This window comes from Staurois parvus, unplaced genomic scaffold (genome assembly GCF_062004578.1).
Source record: "Staurois parvus isolate SC_StPar_1 unplaced genomic scaffold, SC_StPar_1.0 ptg001888l, whole genome shotgun sequence".
Taxonomy (NCBI): domain Eukaryota; kingdom Metazoa; phylum Chordata; class Amphibia; order Anura; family Ranidae; genus Staurois; species Staurois parvus.
In genome coordinates this window covers 80183-100057 of record NW_028319684.1, presented here as the reverse complement: position 1 = coordinate 100057, position 19875 = coordinate 80183, and the positions used below count along the sequence as shown (strand labels likewise).

General features: G+C 46.9%; 1 protein-coding gene across 1 annotated transcript in view; it reads left to right on the top strand.

The window, feature by feature from the left end:
• Positions 1–1299: 1299 nt before the first annotated feature.
• Positions 1300–19875, top strand: part of LOC149433872 (vacuolar protein sorting-associated protein 35) — a gene marked incomplete at its 3' end in the record, with an annotated part of 93246 nt that continues 74670 nt past the window's right edge. The window contains exons 1-2 of the mRNA XM_089664342.1: positions 1300–1360; positions 12024–12122. Of these exons, the coding sequence (XP_089520468.1) occupies positions 1358–1360; positions 12024–12122 (102 nt within the window). The remainder of the gene's footprint in view (positions 1361–12023; positions 12123–19875) is intronic.

The window sequence follows — 19875 nt, the reverse complement described above, 5'->3', positions numbered from 1 at the left end:
TAAATTTTTTTACTGGACATGTTTAATAGCAAAAAGTCAAAAATATGTTTTTTTTCTCAAAATTGTCGGTCTTTTTTTGCTGATAGCGCTAAAAATAAAAAAATGCACAGGCGATCAAATACCACCGAAAGAAAGCATAACCTCTTGGTGCCGGCCGAACGGAAATCTGCATCTGGGCCTAGACGCCGAGCGTCCGCACAATTGCGTTCTATTAAAAAAAACATGCTGAGAGCGCGCGCCCTGCACACTCCCAGCACACGTCTGGTACTCACGGAAAGGTCCCGATCTCCTGTTTTGATCAGGACCATTCCTGATCATGTGACCGCTGTGACAGTGAATCACAGCAGTCACATGACCCTAAAACCCCACCCCCCGGCTTCTGGAACCCTTAAGGGACCGGGAGGTGCCGGTGTCAAGGGGTTAATGTGTGTGAAAAAAGGATAAAAATGTCATAGGAGTACAATGTTGCATGATCGCTCAATAGTCATTCAAAGTGCGAGAGCTGAACATGGTCCTGGGCAGGAAGGGGGTAGAAGCGTCCGGTAGGCGAGGGGTTCAAGTAACGCAGCGCCAGACGGCAACACATGGAAGGGGGGGGGAATCCTCCAGAGAGGGAGGGGTTAATGTCCGCATCTGTTGAAATCCATTTTTTGAAGAGAAGGAAACCCTTTTTTTGTTCCATAAAACAAAAAGGATGTAAATGAACAGTGTTTTTGCTTTGGTAAAGGATGTAACAAAACGAATGTAAACGGATGGAAATGGATGTAAACTGACTTAAGCTGATGAAAAACCGATCTGTTTTTTTCTTGGGAAAAAAAAGGTAACTTAACCGATGAAAAAGCCGTAACGCCCGAGTGAAAGGGCCCTAAAGATGAGGCAGCAAAGTCGGAGGAAGGCCGGACGCTGCAATAGCTTTTCCTGGTGTTGTCACCAGGACAGGAAGTGAGAAGTCTCCCCAATGTGGGGACACAGGAAGCTGACAGGTTTTCTTTGCTGGAGATTTCCTGGCAGGCAATGTGTGAGTTCTGTATTATTGTTGGACACTGACATGGGGGGCTTGTGAGGTAATTCCCTCCAGGATCTGTCTCACATTCGATCTCCTACTATCACACAATTATACTTGGGGTCCCCCCCTCCCCCGGGGTCCTGTCACAGAGCATTCCCTCACTGAGGTGACACTGCACAGCCCGCTGAGACACGACCCTGCACTTCCTCCGCCGTCCCATTGGCCGCCGCCCCTGTCCGTCTTCCGTGACGCGGCCCAATCAGGAAGCGGACCAATGATCGACCCGGTATCATAGAGTAGGGCGGGGCGGAGCGTGCAGGTCACATGACTGGAAGGAGAAGCTGAGACATCATGGTGAGTGTTGGGGTTCCAGCACCCCGGATTGTGTGCGATGGCGGGGGAGGGGCGACGAAGGGGGGCAGGGACGGGTGAGCACGGGGGGGAGTGTGGGGAGCCTGAGGGGGGCAGGTAAAGCTGGACCTGGGGGGAGGAGGAGGAGGGCGGTGCTGGGCCCTGTCTGCTGGCCTATAGAGAGACAGAGGGGCCACACTGCTGGAGGGGCTTCTCCCTGCAGATAGAAAGGGGTGGGGTGTACCATTGTCAGTAGATGCGGGGGGCCCTGGTTCCCTCTGTATACAGATAGGTTCATCCACACCCATCCATCCATGTATACCCCTCCAATCATATATGTGTATGTACACCCTCCCTCCAATCATATATGTGTATGTACACCCCCTCCCTCCAATCATATATGTGTATGTACACCCCCTCCCTCCAATCATATATGTGTATGTACACCCCCTCCCTCCAATCATATATGTGTATGTACACCCCCTCCCTCCAATCATATATGTGTATGTACACCCCCTCCCTCCAATCATATATGTGTATGTACACCCCCTCCCTCCAATCATATATGTGTATGTACACCCCCCTCCCTCCAATCATATATATGTGTATGTACTCCCCCCTCCCTCCAATCATATATATGTGTATGTACTCCCCCCTCCCTCCAATCATATATATGTGTATGTACTCCTCCCTCCAATCATATATATGTGTATGTACACCCCCCTCCCTCCAATCATAAATGTGTATGTACACCCCCTCCCTCCACTCATAAATGTACAGCCCCCCTCCAATCATATATGTGTATGTACACCCCCCTCCAATCATATGTATATGTACACCCCCCTCCCTCCAATCATAAATGTACAGCCCCCCCCCCCCTCCAATCATATATGTGTATGTGCACCCCCCTCCAATCATATGTGTATGTACACCCCCCTCCCTCCAATCATATATATGTATGTACACCCCCCTCCCTCCAATCATATATGTGTATGTACACCCCCCTCCCTCCAATCATATATATGTGTATGTACACCCCCCTCCCTCCAATCATATATATGTGTATGTACACCCCCCTCCCTCCAATCATATATATGTGTATGTACACCCCCCTCCCTCCAATCATATATATGTGTATGTACACCCCCCTCCCTCCAATCATATATATGTGTAGGTACACCCCCCCTCCTCTCACATAGGTGTACAGTAGTTTGTTTTGGCCAAGCTGGCCCAAACAAAGGATTTACTTCCCTTAGTGATGTGTGTGCTGTGAGTCCCCGGTGCTGTATCATGTTGTTGGCAGCACCAGCCACATACAGTATACAGCGCGGGGTTCTTGCGGCATCTCGGGAGGCGCTGCATCTGCCGCTGGAACAGACGTGAGTCGGGCTGAGTGCTTCTAAGTCTTTCAGAGCAAGCCTTGTGTTTTATCACTGAATACAAGGCTTTCACTGATTGGCCAAGGTGGAGAGGTGGGCAGATGCAGTGAACTCTTCATTCTACTGTATGTAGCATCTGCATCGCTTAGTAAAGGAAATAGTCGGTTTGGGCCAGCTTGGAATACGTTAACCATTTGCGGACTGTGCTATGCCTGGAAGAATGCTACAGCGCGGTTATCTAGTTCTGGAGGGCAACTGTGGCTGTCCTCCCAGAACTGTGCCCCCCGGGGCGTGCATTGGACCTGCTCTGTGATCTCTTTGTAAAGGGCCAATCACAGCGGCCCTTTACAATGTGATCAGCTGTGTCCAATCACAGCTGATCACATGTAAACAGACTTGTCGGTTATCTGCATTCCTTTCCTCACACAACATGTCTGTGTGAGAAAAGGAAAATTATTTACTGGCAAGACTGTCCGTACATGATGTGCACTGGTCATCCGTACCTCCTCATCAGTGCTAATCAGTGCCTCCTCCTCAGTGCCACTCAGTGTCTCCTCAGTGCTAATCAGTGCCTCCTCATCCGTGCTAATCAGTGCCTCCTCATCCGTGCTAATCAGTGCCTCCTCATCCGTGCTAATCAGTGCCTCCTCATCCGTGCCTCCTCATCAGTGCCACTCAGTGTCTCCTCAGTGCTAATCAGTGCCTCCTCCTCAGTGCCACTCAGTGCCTCCTCATCCGTGCTAATCAGTGCCTCCTCATCAGTGCCACTCAGTGCCTCCTCATCCGTGCTAATCAGTGCCTCCTCATCCGTGCTAATCAGTGCCTCCTCATCAGTGAAGCATTAACAGTACTTATTTGCAAAAATTTATAACAGAAACTAAGAAAAACTTTTCTTTTTTTTTCAAAATTTGTCCTTTTTTTTTTTTTTTTTTGTCTAACCACTTCCTGCCCGACCCATGTATATAAACGGCCGGACAGGAGCAGTGCAGGAGCGGGTGCCCGTTCATAAACGTTGCCCGCCATTTTAGCCTGTGCGCGCTCCCTGGCAGCACGCAGCACCATGGTCCGGTGCCTGCTGTGTCCTCAGGGCACTGGACCGTGTGAGGTCCCAATCATGTGATCACTGATTGGCCAATCCGTGATCACCTGAAGACTAGTAAGCAATGATGTCGCTTCTGACATCATTGCTTACTACGTGCGAAATCTGTGAATGATCACAGAGGTCACATGGTACAGGGCTATTCACAGCAGCCTTGTACCATGTGACAAGCTGTGACCAATCGCAGCTCTCACAGTATTTCTCAATGGCTGCAGGAATGCAGCCAGAGAGGAGAAATGATTGTTTTTACAGCCTTTATGGGTGTAAAAGCAATCAGTGTAAAAAAAAAAAAAAAAAAATGAAATCAATAAATCTTCATCACCCCCCACAATTAGTACAGTGTCACCATGGTGACACTGTATTGCTAGGGTGACAGTATGTAAAAAAAAAAAAAAAAAAAAAAAAATATAAAAAAAAAAAAAATGTAATCTAGGTACATGTGATTTTTTGTTTTTTTTTAATAAATTGAAAAGACTTCAAAACGAACGTCTTTCACGTTGTCATTATGGGATATTGTTTGTAGACTGTTGAGGAAAAAAATGAATTTAATCCATTTTGGAATAAGGCCGTAACATAACAAAATGTGGTAAAACTGAAGCGCTGGGAATACTTTCTGGATGCTCTGTATATAACAAAGCAGCCTTTAATATCCCTTTTAAGACAAGTTTCCTTTTGGTACATGTTTCACCCAATTTTTAGCTCCTGCACCTTCTCCCCCCAATTCCCCCCCCCCCCCGACAGAGGACGAGGAATCTCCTCCCTGCACCCTCTGTCGCAATTTAAAAAGAGTGCGGCCACGCCGGGTTTCACCCACATAGCCTCATCATTCCTTCACAGAGTTCTGTGAATGAATAACCTACATGTACCATCGGCGGCTGATGGATTGTAGTTCTCAATGAACTGCGAGGGCGCTGGTGATTCTTCCTGCCGTTCAGTAACTGGAGCTATGGCTAGACAGCTGACTAAATGTCTGCAGGACCCTGACAATGCACCCGCGATCTGCCAATCTCAGCTGCAATGCTTTGCAGACTGCAGAGTAAACAACATAAATGCTTTTTTTTTTTTAACCTGCAAAAATATGTGCATTTATTAATAAATAAAATATATATATATTGGGCGTCACAGTGGCTTAGTGGTTAGCCGTGCAGTAATTGGGTCATGGGTTCGATTCCCAACCATGGCGCCTCCTGCATGGAGTTTGCATGTTCTCCTTGTGTTCGCGTGGGTTTCCTCCCACCCTCCAAAGACATGCTGGTAGGTTAATTGGCTCTTGTCTAAATTGTCCTAGTTTCATCCCTGGCCATGCTGGATCTCCTGCATGGTGGGGGTTGGGGAAAGACCTGGCAACCTACCCTGTAAAATAATTGCTAAGAGAATTCATGGAAAAAGTCGCTTACGAGTGACGGTCCATGCAATCGCCAAGGGTCAGATACGACTGAATGGATATATATTTATTTATTTATTATAAAAGTGAACGTATCCTTTAACCCCCCTGGCGGTATTCCTGAGTGTAGCTCGGGGTAAAGTTTCAGCACCACAAGCAGTAACCCCCCCGAGCTACACTCGGGAATACACTGCAGCGTTGCTCCGGGATCTCTTCTGCTCTTACCTTGTCCTGCGCTCCCGTGATGTGCCCCCTGCAGTGTCCCCAGCAATGTCCTCCGACCGATGCCGGCATCTGTCTTCCGGGTTCCGCCCCCCTGTGACGTCGAGACGTACGGGGGACGGAACTGGCGGGAAATTTGAAAATGACAAAAAGTGACATTCACTAAATACACTAAAATCACATAGTATAACATTCCTGTATCAAACCATTTCACATACATTTTGTCCCGAGTGCTTTGTCCGGCGCCCTGCCTGCATTTTTACTGTTCTTTCTGCCTGGAAACTGAGAAACGTCCATGGCGTCCAAAAAGCGTCCCTTTAGGTCAGACGCGGTTTTAGACCGACTAGAGAACAGCGATAGTAAATCAGAACCACTTGCAGAATTGAGTGATAATGATTCGTGGGGGAATTTCCTCATCAGACACTGAAAACGATTCTGCGACTTTGCTCAGCGATGTGCGAACTTGGCGCTCTATTTCACATTTCAGTGTTTTTGGCTTGATTATATTATTGAATTAAATTTATTATTATATTATTATTTTTTATGATTATTTATTAATTTATGATTTCGTGTTTCAAGTTTTATCCTACTCGGGATGTTTACTAGACTCTTGTTCGGACAGATTTCAGGGAGTTATTCCTAAAAATTACAGGCCTACAATAAAAAAACTACATATTTCCATGCAAAAAAATGTACCGCTTTGAGCACAGAAATATGGACATAATCAGACCATTAGGGAGGTTAATATATTCTCAGCCTTGCCTAAATACTTGAGCCCGATCTCAATCCAGTATTGTGCCCGAAAGCAACAGTGCTGATTTCTCTCATTCTCTCTCCTTATTGGACACGGAGGCAGCGGCAGGACCCATTGCTGTTGTCAGTCAAATCCTGAGAGGAGGGAGGAGGAGCTGAGACCCCCAGTGGGCAACCCTAGAAAAGGAGGTTTGGAGCTGCTCTGTGCAATATCTTTGCACAGAGCAGGTAAGTATAACATGTTTGTAAAGTTGTAATCATAACAGAACAATCATTTTAAATGTATTTTTTTTTAATGCAAGCAGACTGAGAGGAAGAAGCGATACAAGAGCCAGTCTGTTAATCTACTGATCCGAAGCATGCTGATCGGAGAATAAAGTAGGGTTACAGAGAGGTGGGGTTGGGTCTTGGATGACCTGGGCTTTGAAGAGGTGGGTTGGATGATGCTGGCCATCAGACTGACTAGTGGGAGAACAGAAGTATTTCTAGACTTAAGTAAGCCATACATGGGTCGAATTCTGAACGATTTTTCAATAGAAAACAGCGTTTGTTCTGTAATCCAATGGTGCCACCAATGATTTTGAAAATCGGTCGTTTTTCACAAATTTTCCAGCATGCCCGATAAACACAATGGGGAGGAACCACGGAAATGGGGAGGAACCATTGGCCAGTGCAGGGGCGAACTGACCATTTGGAAACTCGGGCACTGCCTGAGGGCCCGGGGTCAGTAGGGGGCCCCATGAGATGCCCCTGGTACCTTTTTCATAGGCTTTTTGGAGTTTGGGCAAGGACACAGGGGCCCCATGATCCCCTATTGCCCGGGGGCCTCATGAGTTGTCAGTCCGCCCCTGGGCCGGTGCCATTGCCCCACTAACAGAGCAAAAATTGACCAATTATTCTTAGGTCCGATTTTCGAACTAAAAATCGTTCGAAAATCGACCCATGTATGGTCGGCCTTAAAGTGATATTAAAGGCAAGTTTTTGTTTTTAAATAACAAACATGTTATATTTGGCTGCTCTTTGCATTGGTTTTGAACAGAGCAGCCCCGATCCTCCTCCTTCTTGGGTTCCCCATCGGCACCCTTGCCCCTCTCTCCTGCCAAGGGACCCCAGAGCAAGCAGCCTGCTATGGGAGCACCCAAGCCGGCTCGCTCCCGAGCCGCTGCTCTGTCTGTCCATTCACACACAGAGCCATGGCTAGGCCCCGCCCCCTCTCTCCTCATTGGCCTATGGCTTCTGCTGCTGTCTCAGCCAATGAGGAAGGAGAGTCCCAGACGAGTTGAGGCTCTCGTGTACATCGCTGGATCGCAATTAGGCTCAGGTGAGTATTGGGTGGGATTCTGCACACAGAGGGTTTTTACCCTCATGCATAGAATACATGAAGGTAAAAAACCTTGAACCTTTACAACCCACTTGAAGGGTAATATTGTAGCAAAGCAGGTTTATTTTATTTATCTTTCATGTTTTTTTAAATATTTTGGAAATTGGGGATGCACCAAAATTTCGGTGGCCGAAAACACCCCTTTTAGTCGTTGGCCAAAATGATAAAAAGCACTGATACAGGTGCCGAAAAATCCCTTCCTCTCGCCGCCGCCCTCCTGCTTGGTAGTTCTCAGCCTTACCTGTGAAACCATCGATCCAGGAGCTGGGCATAGAAATGAGTGAAGGAAAGATGGCCGCCACTCATCTCTATGCCCTTGGAGGACAGGAGCGATGTCACTTCCTGTGTTTTTTTTTTTTTTTTTTTTTTTTTTTTATATCCAATGCTTTACATTGTAGAGGAGAGATGTCTGGTATTACTGACCCCATATCTCTCCATAAAGAGGACCTGTCACTAATTATTTCTATAACAAGGGATGCATGCATTTCTTGTGATAGGAATAAAAGTGATTAAATTATTTTTAAAGGGACAGTGCACAATAAACCTTTTTTTATTATTTAATGTTTTATTGTTTTTGTTTTAAGTGCCCCCGTCCCCCCATGGTGAATGCATACGTAGGCCATGCCCACTTATGTAAACCGTGTTCAAACCGCACATGAGGTATCGCCACGAACGTCAGAGCAAGAGCAATAATTCACACACTAGACCTCCTCTGTAACTTTATACTGCTAACCTGTAGAGAATTTTAAAGCATATCCCATGGAGATATTTTAAATACCGCAGTTTCACGCCATTCCACGAGCGTGCGCAATTTTAAAGCGTGACATGTTGGGTATCTATGTACTCACCTTAACATCCTCTTTCATATTTTACAAAAAAATTGGGGTATATATTGTTTGTTTTTTTTGTTTTTTGTTTTTTTAATCAGTGTATTTTTTTCTAAAAAATATATATTCATTTTTAAAAACTGCGCATTTCAGTTTTCGCCCAAGTAAATTTTGAAGTTTCAGTACCAGAATTTTAATTTCGGTGCACCACTATTGGAAATAGTTCTGCTTTAACCTCTTCACGCCGGCCGAATGCAAATGTGCGGCCTCCTGGCATCTGGGACTAGACGCCGAGCGGCCGCACATTTGCGTTCTGTTAAGAAAAAAAACATATGTGCCGAGAGCGCGTGTCCTGCGCGCTCCCAGCACACATATCCGGTACTCACGGAAAGGTCCCGGTCTCCTCTTTCGAACGGGACCTTTCCCGATCATGTAACCGCCATGACAACGCGTCACGGCGGTCACATGATCCCTAAACCCTGCCCCGTCCCGCATCCCGGCTTCTGAAACTCCTAAAGGGCCGGGAGGCGCCGGCGTGAAGGGGTTAATCTCAGCCATTGTATGGCTCTGCAAAGCAGAAAGTGGAGGCTGTGTCCATAAAAACAATTCATTGGTCAGATTATTTACATTAAACTCTTTTTACATTTTAATTAACATCGATTTGTTCTATGTTTCCTGTATCTCGTACAGCTGCCACGTGAAGGGTGTCCTGCCAATGTTTAGATGTTGGCAAGACAAGCTGCAATTTTTGATGTTTTGTCATTCAGAGGGCAGTGGGCCGACTCCATGGTTTCCAGCTTCTCTCCTGTGTTTTATCCCGCCTTCTATTTTTCAGTAAGATTGAAGTTCGCTGGCGGAGTTGTTGGACTCCGTGCTCTTTGCCGCCTCTCCATTCTCAATTTGCTTTGTTGTTCTTTGTTTTGGCTTTTCTATTTCTGGCGTCCGATCCGTCACACAAGCCAGTTGCATTTCAGAACGGTTTTAAGTCAATTCTGCTTCCAAAGATGAAAGCTTAATGGCTCTATTGATAGAAAATTGACTGAGATTGCTTAACCTCCCTAGCGGTCTGATTATGTCCATATTTCTCTGCTCAAACGGTGCATTTTTTGCATGGAAATATGTATTTTTTTTATTGTAGGTCTGTAATTTTTAGGAATAACTCACTGAAATCTGTCCGAACAAGAGTCTATTAAACATCCCGGGGATGATAAAATTTGAAACACGAAATCATAAATTATAATTTAATAAATAATCATAAAAAATATAATAATAATAAATTTAATTCAATAATATAATTAAACCAAAAACACTGAAATTTGAAATATAGCGCCAAGTTCACACATCGCTGAGCAAAGTCACAGAATCATTTTCAGTGTCTGATGAGGAATTTCCCCCACGAATCATTATCACTCAATTCTGCAAGTGGTTCTGATTTACTATCGCTGTTCTCTAGTCGGTCTAAAACCACATCTGACCTAAAGGGACGCTTTTTGGACGCCATGGACGTTTCTCAGTTTCCAGGCAGAAAGAACAGTAAAAATGCAGGCAGGGCGCCGGACAAAGCACTCGGGACACAATGTATGTGAAATGGTTTGATACAGGAATGTTATACTATGTGATTTTAGTGGATTCAGTGAATGTCACTTTTACAATTTTCAAATTTCCTGCCGTTCCATCCCCCGTATGTCCTGTACGTCCCGACGTCCCAGGGAACGGAACCCAGAAGACAGATGCCGGGGACGCTGCAGGGGGGACATCGCGGGAGCGCAGGACAAGGTAAGTGCAGAAGAGATCCCGGAGCAGCGCTGCAGTGTATTCCCGAGTGTAGCTCGGGGGGGGGGGGGGTTTATCGCTTGTGGTGCTGAAACTTTACCCCGAGCTACACTCGGGAGTACCGTCAGGGTGGTTAAAGTATACGTTCGCTTTTATAATAAATAAATATATATATATCCATTCAGTCGTATCTGACCCTTGGTGATTGCATGGACCGTCACTTGTAAGCGACTTTTTCCATGAATTCTCTTACCAATTGTTTTACAGGGTAGGTTGCCAGGTCTTTCTGGTTTGCTTCCTCCCCCCCGCCTGTGAGTGAGTTTCAGGTATTTTTTTGGGAGGGGCTACTGATTTTTTTTTTTTTTTTTTTGGTTCCTGCTTCTGCAGTCCTCACCAAGGTGAGGATAGCGCCCCTTGCCCCACTCCCTCCCCTCCCACAGCCTCCTGGTGCACATGTCCCAGAAGGCTGCAGTACTGTCCACAAGGCAATGAGCGAGCTGATGCACCTGCAGTGGGAAGTCGGCTGAGGTTCCTCAGAAAGCTATAGCTGGCTCTCACTGGGGATACGCAGGGGTAAGGACTATCTCTTCCCCGCCCCACCCCCCATGTAACCTTGCTGGGCCAATCACCAGTTCTGTCACATGAGAAAGGGACATGGGGAAACAAAAAGATATGTGCTGCTAGGGAGGATGGTGTTAAAGGGATTGTGTTGTTTTACTTTTCATGGGCAGGTATTTATTAAAGCGGAGTTCCACCCAAAAGGGGGGGTTCCACTTTAAGGACTGCTCCCCCGCACCCCATTAAGGATTGGCACCTTTGGGGGGCGGGGGGGGGGGAGAGGGTACCCGAATTTGACAGGTACCCGCTCCCCCTTCCGGTCTGATCGCCTAGGCGGTCGGAAGCGGAAGTTGTCCTCCCTCCCTATAGTCTTTTGGGACACGTGACAGGTTCCAGAAGACTACAGGACCATTCATGATGCGCACCGCTACTCACACATGCGCAGTGGGTACCCGGCTGTGAAGCCGCAAGCAGTCACAGCCGGGTGCCCACAATGAAGATGCTGGCCTCCTGGAATACAGGTATCCGGTGAAACGGGCTGCGGGGGACACACCACAGGACCGAGTGACAGGTAAGCGGCTGTTTTTTAAATGTCAGCAGCTACAGTTTTTGTTGATGCTGACTTTTATTTTTTGACAGGTTGAGTGGAACTCCGCTTTAAGCTCCAGATCGTTCTGTAATCCAGTTATATAAATGACATCCATGGCTCTGAAATTGGACATGTTCCCTTGCACCTTTTACCTGGACCCTCATTGTAATAGGTGTACTCACTGACCAATAGGAACTTGTTTCACGTGTTCATTTTTTGTAATTGTTTCCAACTTTAAAGCCGGGCGCCCATTGCACATGCGCGAGAAACGCTGAGCTTTGTGAATGGCTCCGTAGTCTTCTGGGACCTGTCACGTGTCCCAGAAGACTACGGGGAGGGAGGAGTGTGATCGCCTAGGCCAGGGGTAGGCAACCTGCGGCTCTCTAGCTGTTGTGGAACTACATTTCCCATGAGGCATTGCAAAGATTACAAAACTGACAGGTACAGCTTGACTTGCAGAGGCATGATGGAACTTGTAGTCCTGCGGCTCTCAGGTTGCCTACCCCTGGCCTAGGAGATGGGAGTGGGAGCGGATACCTGTCAAATTCAGGTACCCGCTCCCCAAAGGTGCCAATCCTTAATGGGGAGCGGGGGGACAAAGGCTTAAAGCTGAACTTCTCCTTTTGGGTGGAGCTCTGCTTTAAAGTAGCAGCTTGTACATTGTTAGTTTTAATGCTCCTTTTTTTTTTTCCGTTTTTAAGCCCACAACACAGCAGTCCCCCCAGGATGAGCAGGAGAAGCTGCTGGATGAAGCCATCCAGGCCGTGAAGGTGCAGTCCTTCCAGATGAAGAGATGTCTGGTAAGAGAAATTCACAGAGCGGGAGTGATTCCTAAAGCTGGGAAGAGAATGTAAACTTGCATGACAATGAGTTGCTTCCAGTTCTAGAAATGTTGTTGATGGATAAAAGTTAATTTCAGAACGTTTTGTGATTATTATTGTTGCAACCAGTTGATTGGTCTTCAGCGATCTCCTCCTGCCTGGTGCTGGTTTGGGAGAAGCTAGATTTCCAGTGTAATAGACTTTGTGGCAGGGTGGATTTGATTTAAATCATATAAATCACTAGTGAAAAGGCTCGATTTTAAATTGTAATTTTTAAAGAGCAGCTGTCATCTCTGTCCTGCAGCGACTTCTCCTCTGACCCGCTGTTGACTTACTGACCCGTCCCATTCACTTTAATGGGACGGCTGGTGATGCGGCAGGGACACAACAAAGTGAGGGACGTGGCGGCAGCTGGTGAGTGGATGCCCGCTAACAGGCGTTGCCACGATGGATCCAAAATGACAGGTGCTCTTTAAATTATTATTATTATACAGGATTTATATAGCACCAACAGTCTGCTCTTTCAATGTAAGGAATCCGACTCATTCTTGCTGGTAGTTAGACTCTTTCATATTTGCAAACCAAATGAAGGTTTCCTTTTCAGAATAATAAGCTGTCAGGTTAGTAAAACAGCGATATCGGAAACCGAAGGTTCATCACACACAGCTGGAGAACGACTCAAATTCTTTTATTTCATATTTTTTTTTTCTCATGGTTACTGTGAAATTGTGTGAATGCATCAATGCAGTGCGTGTGATCTCAGCTTGCAGAGCTTGGATTCATTGAATGAGTTTACCAAAAATGTATATATTGCAGAATATACAGCCTCGTCCTACATAACTAAGCTCCATTTCATGCTGAATAAACAAAATTATTCATGTATCTGAAATAGATTTTTACTGCAAAAGCATTTTATTAAAATAAATGTGCTAAAAATAAAAAAAATCTGATTTAAATAGGAAAACAAAAAAATGTTTTTTTTTTTTTTTTAAATCATCAATTTTTATCCACCCTGCTTTGTGGTTACAGTTTCTAGGACTGGATTCAGAATAGAGATTCGTTCTTTGTTTGTTTTTTTTTCACACCACCGGTGTTCCACTGGGGATGAGGTGGGAAAACTATCTTCACTTTCTCAACTCAACAGGAAACCAAAGGAAATCTCCCCAGAATAAGGAAAATCACCTCATTGACAGCTGTTAACTGGAACCAGTGTCCAATTGGAAGGTTTCCCCTCTGTTCCTATTCCAGTGAAAGCTCAAAAATTGTAGGATCCCCTAACTTTTTCACCATTGGTGTTCCATTGTGTTCAAATCCTCTCCCATTGAGGACCATTATCTCCACTTCCTGTCCCATAAACTCCACCGGAAACAAGAGGAAATCTAGTAAATCTAAGAAGGTAAATCACCTCTTAGACAGTTGTCACTGGAACAAGCGTCCAATTGAAAGGTTTCCTCTCTAATCCTGTTCCAATGATGGCTCAAAATGTTCCAATTTCCCTTCCAGCTGGAGTGACAGTGGTCACCTGGACAAAAGGAGTAAAATCTTCCCTGTGGGGACTCGGCAATAAAAACCTGATACAAAAGTAATGGGATTGCTCCACTCTGTCAGTAGGGCAGTGCCTGTGTTGAAAAGAATGTATCAGGGCAAGCTTTATAGATCTGAAATATTTATTGAAGGTTGCAAAACAGGCATCACATTTTGCGGATTTACACCTCCTTTATTAGGATTTGCTGCTTGAGCCTGCAGTGAAAGAGGCAACAAAAGAAAGGGTCCGGGGAGAGCGGATATAGTGAATGCAGGGTCCGGAGAGAGCGGATCTAGTGAATGCGGGCTCCGGGGAGAGCGGATCTAGTGAATGCGGGCTCCGGGGAGAGCGGATCTAGTGAATGCGGGCTCCGGGGAGAGCGGATCTAGTGAATGCGGGCTCCGGGGAGAGCGGATCTAGTGAATGCGGGCTCCGGGGAGAGCGGATCTAGTGAATGCGGGCTCCGGGGAGAGCGGATCTAGTGAATGCGGGCTCCGGGGAGAGCGGATCTAGTGAATGCGGGCTCCGGGGAGAGCGGATCTAGTGAATGCGGGCTCCGGGGAGAGCGGATCTAGTGAATGCGGGCTCCGGGGAGAGCGGATCTAGTGAATGCGGGCTCCGGGGAGAGCGGATCTAGTGAATGCGGGCTCCGGGGAGAGCGGATCTAGTGAATGCGGGCTCCGGGGAGCGCGGATCTAGTGAATGCGGGCTCCGGGGAGCGCGGATCTAGTGAATGCGGGCTCTGGGGAGCGCGGATCTAGTGAATGCGGGCTCTGGGGAGCGCGGATCTAGTGAATGCGGGCTCCGGGGAGAGCGGACCTAGTGAATGCGGGCTCCGGGGAGAGCGGACCTAGTGAATGCGGGCTCCGGGGAGACCGGACCTAGTGAATGCGGGCTCCGGGGAGACCGGACCTAGTGAATGCGGGCTCCGGGGAGACCGGACATAGTGAATGCGGGCTCCGGGGGTTTAGTAACACTTAAAGTTTTATTAGGCCTCGTACTCCAGGTGTTCTGTGTGTAGGCGGTTCCATTCATGTCAGCTGGGATGCAGTGGCTGCATGGACACACTGTGAGTGCGGGTGCCTGGCTCTGAATAGAGACTGAGAGATTTACTGAAACTGGAGCTCTCAGAATCTGGTTCAGCTGCGCATGGCGGCCAATCGGCTTCTAACTTCAGCTTGTTCAATTAAGCTTTCACAATAAAACCTGGAAGCTGATTGGTTTCTATGCAGAGCTGCACCAGATTCTGTGTGCTACAGTTTAAGTAAATCTCCCCTGTGTGCTCCGGACTCTGCACTCGCATGGCTGTCAAATTGTGAGCATTGGCTGTGCCCCAGTTGACACGAATGGGACTGCCTGCACACAGATGTATGGAACACCTTCGCATCCCCATGCAGGCAAATACGGCACCCCTATAGTACACCCATATGAATGGGGCCTTACCATCCGGGTTTCAGACTACTGCTATTGTGTAAAAGGAATATTTTGGTCAGAGGTCACATGTCTGTCGTCTCCTTCTCGTTTGTCTTTCCTGTTTTATGTTCCCTTGCACAATATCAGAGACAAAGTTTTCTCATTCCCTTTTTGGGGCATTTTTCAGATTTTTTTTTTTTGCAAAAATGTGATTTGTATACATTTAGTTAAAACTAACCTGTATTATTTTTTTTTTCTTTCAAAATTATGTTTTTATATTCTTTTATTGCTTAGTAGATTTAAGCCCATTCGCTAAAATCTTATATATTATTATTTAACCTGTTACTGTAATACTAAAAAGTCACTTTCCATCTTTTTAAATCTGTATCTTTCATTAAAATAATCTGTGGTGATCCTGCCATGATGGTCCTTGTTCAGGCAGTTACTGTTCTAGGGTTCTGTCTCTGGCTCCCAATAGTTCTTCTGTGTTGCAACTAACAGTATGCTCTCCTATGGACACAGCTGATCACGTGATGTGGTAAAGGGCCAATCACAGCTGCCTTTTACCACGTGATCAGCTGTGTCCAATGACACATCAGATCACCGGGTAAACACAGTTGCCGGTTATTGGCTGCACTTTTCCTCACGCTGTTACAGTGTGAGGAAAGTACTGCCGACAACCGGCAATTGTCAGGGAGCAGATCGACACTGATGATCAGTGTCACCCACCTGTGCCGCCTGTCAGTGCCCATCATTGCTGCATACCTGTGCAGCAGCATCAGTGCCGCCTATCTGTGCCACCTCATCAGTGCCCATCATTGCAGCCTCATCAATGCACATCAGTGCCGCCTATCTGTGCCACCTCATCAGTGCAGCCTCATCAATGCACATTAGTGCTGCCTATGTGTGCCATCTCATCAGTGCAGCCTCATCAATGCACATCAGTGCCGCCTATCTGTGCCACCTCATCAGTGCCCATCATTGCAGCCTCATCAATGCACATCAGTGCCGCCTATCTGTGCCACCTCATCAGTGTCCATCAGTGCAGCCTCATCAATGCACATCAGTGCCGCCTATCTGTGCCACCTCATCAGTGCCCATCATTGCAGCCTCATCAATGCACATCAGTGCCGCCTATCTGTGCCACCTCATCAGTGTCCATCAGTGCAGCCTCATCAATGCACATTAGTGCCGCCTATCTGTGTCAGCTCATCAGTGTCCATCAGTGCAGCCTCATCAATGCACATCAGTATAGGAGAACAATTACTTGTTTGCAAAATTTTATAATCGAAACCAAGAAGAGCTCTTTTTTTTTTGTTTGTTTTGTTTATAGCTCAAACAATAAAACACCCAGCGGCACTTAGATACCACCAAAAGAAAACATGTGTGAAAACATTTAGAAAAATTTCATTTGCATAACCGCGCAATTGTTGGCGAAAGTGTGACTGCGCTGAAAATTGGTCTGGGCAGGAAGGGGGGGGGGGTGGTGTAAATACCCGGTAGGCAAGTGGCTAACTGACAATTGTGCGATCATGCAACGCCGCATTCAAATGAAACTTCCGTCCTTCCCCTCCCACAAATAGAACCTTCTTTCGGTGGAATTTGATCCCATGTATGTGTGTGTTTCTTTTTTTTTCTTTTTTTTTTGCTATAAACTGTGCTGTGTATGTTTTTACTTGGGGAAACCTGCTGTGTATTTCTCTGCTGGGTGTTGGGCAACGGGTTAATTCATTACCAAAAAAATGATGATTTTTACATGTCGGAGAGAAGTGTCAGAATGGGCTTGGGAAGCAAGTGGTTAATGTGTCCAATGTGTAGGCATGATGGCCTATAATCGGCCTGGAGCCCTGTGGTCGGCATCACATGAGTATTTGAGTTTGTTTCTGGTTTTTGACAAGAGGTCACATGCTGATCATGAAGAGCTGTTACCCGTAAAATCATCAGATTCTTTTATACTGCACTTGGGACATGAAGTGATAGTCTGACAACAAGAACAGGTTTCTCTTCTGTTTGATAATTAAGGAATAAATGGGCATTTAATGAGCCTTTTGCCATAACCACATTTATTTTGCTAAAGCACTGTGTATGATAATCAATTGCCAGCTTCTTGCTGTAAGAAATACTGGGGGAGTTTTACTAAAACTGGAGCACTCAGAATCTGGTGCAGCTGTGCATGGCGGCCAATCAGCTTCTGACTTCAACTTGTTCAACTACCCTAGGCTCACATCTGTGCGGGTGGTGCCGCTGCGGATCCGCACAAAAATCTGTGCAGCCTCACCCCCCGCACAGAGAAATGTGGACCTTCAGGCGGGTGCCATTAGTTCTAATGGCACGCCGCCCGCACTGGGAAACGCAACCGTACTGGGAACCGAGGTTCCTGTGCGGGCTGCGGTTTCCAAAGAAGTGCAGGGACGTCTTCCCTGCCTGTCACTGAGCAACAGTCCATTCAAATGAATGGGCTCTCGTGCCCATGCAAAACGCAGCCCACGCGGACGTATAGATGTGAACCGGAAGTTTTGTCAATAAAACCTGTAAGCTGATTGGCTTCTATGCAGAGCTGTATCAGATTTTGCAGTTTAACCGCCTCCTGCCCGCCACATAAGGAAATGACGGATGGGCGGTGGTTCTCTCGTTCTGGGAGGACGTTATATGACGTCCTCCCACTCTAATCACTCGTGTGCACCCCCGCCTATCTTGGTAACACAACCGTCAGACTCAGCAGTTTTTGAAACACCCAAACCGGCCCGTCTGGCACCAACAACCATGCCATATTCAAAGTCACTTAAATCCCCTTTCTTCCCCATTCTGTTGCTCGGTTTGAACTTCAAGTAGTTTTCACTATGTCTAGATGCCTAAATGCATTGAGTTGCTGCCATGTGATTTGGCTGATTAGCAATTTGTGTTACCAAGCAATTGAAAAGGTGTGTGTGTGTCCGTCCTTTCAGCAGTAGACTTCACCGCGCAACATCTCCAAGATACGCCCGTTCTTAACCTCGGAAACCACTAAGTAACTTATCCCCTCCCTGGTTATCTCTCGCCTTGACTACAGTAACTCCCTCCTCATTGGCCGACCTCATCTCAGGCTATCCCCTCTTCAGTCTATCATGAATGCTGATGCCAGACTCATCCACCTTACTAACCGTTCTGTATCTGCCAATCCCTCCACTGGCTTCCCATTGCAGTGAACGCGGGGTCCGGGGAGGCCGGATATAGTGGACGCGGGGTCCGGGGAGGCCGGATATAGTGGACGCGGGGTCCGGGGAGGCCGGATATAGTGGACGCGGGGTCCGGGGAGGCCGGATATAGTGGACGCGGGGTCCGGGGAGGCCGGATATAGTGGACGCGGGGTCCGGGGAGGCCGGATATAGTGGACGCGGGGTCCGGGGAGGCCGGATATAGTGGACGCGGGGTCCGGGGAGGCCGGATATAGTGAACGCGGGGTCCGGGGAGGCCGGATATAGTGAACGCGGGGTCCGGGGAGGCCGGATATAGTGAACGCAGGTTCCAAAGATCGTCACTTCCAGTTTTCGCTTAGCCAACCTGACGCGTTTCGTCACTACTGGACTCATTCAAATGAATAAGTGACGAAGCGCGTCAGTTTTTGGCTGAGTGAAACCCGGAAGTGATGATCTTTGGAACTGGAAGTGACGTGAGTTGTCTGAGAGCGAGGATCGGCAGCGGTGAGAGCGTTGAGCTGTCTTCCCTCTCTGACATTACCTTCATTAAGTAAAAAGATATATCTTTGGGCTGATATTGAATTTTATTCTTTAAGTGAGTTTCTTTGAGCAGAGATTAAAAGGTTTTAAAGGATACTACACTATGTCGGGTCTCTCTTTCCTTTCTTTCACATGATATGGAGAGTCATTTCCAGAGATTGTAGGTCTGTAGTGTTGGAGCCAGGGGTGGACTGACAACTCATGTGGCCCCCCGGGCAATAGGGGATCATGGGGCCCCTGTGTCCTTGCCTAAACTCAAAAACGCCTATGAAAAAGGTACCAGGGGCATCTCATGGGGCCCCCTACTGACCCCAGGCCCTCAGGCAGTGCCCGAGTTTCCAAATGGTCAGCCCGCCCCTGGTTGGAGCCATTCTGGGGAAGTTGCTGTGGAACGTCAGTTACTGAGGCTATTGGATTGGAGTGTTGGAACCATTCTGAGAAAAGTCCATGTATATGAGTGACTATCCTGGTCTGGAGAAATATATGTTTAAACCAAAGCACATTTTGCCAACCATGAAAGTGGGAGGCAAATAAAGTTGGTGAGTGCATACCTAAAGGGGGAGCACAGCACAATTTGGATGTTTATTTATTTACAGTCACGTGGTGATTTATTTTGAAAAAGTCAACCAACACAAAAGAGGACTTTTATTGATGGACTTTTTGTTTATGAATTTTTTTTCTTTTTATTATATGATTTACAGAGCGCTACATGTATATCTTGGCATTTCAAAATATTATTTATTGGCTATATAAATCCTGTATAATAATAATGTATATCGCTTACCGTATTTTTCGCCGTATAAGATGCACCTGACCATAAGACGCACCTAGGTTTTAGAGGCAGAAAACAGGAAAAAAAAAATTCTGAACTAATGGATTGCGGACAGCACAGGGATGACCAGAGACTGCGGACAGCACAGGGATGACCAGAGACTGCGGACAGCCCAGGGATGACCAGAGACTGCGGACAGCACAGGGATGACCAGAGACTGCGGACAGCACAGGGATGACCAGAGACTGCGGACAGCACAGGGATGACCAGAGACTGCGGACAGCACAGGGATGACCAGAGACTGCG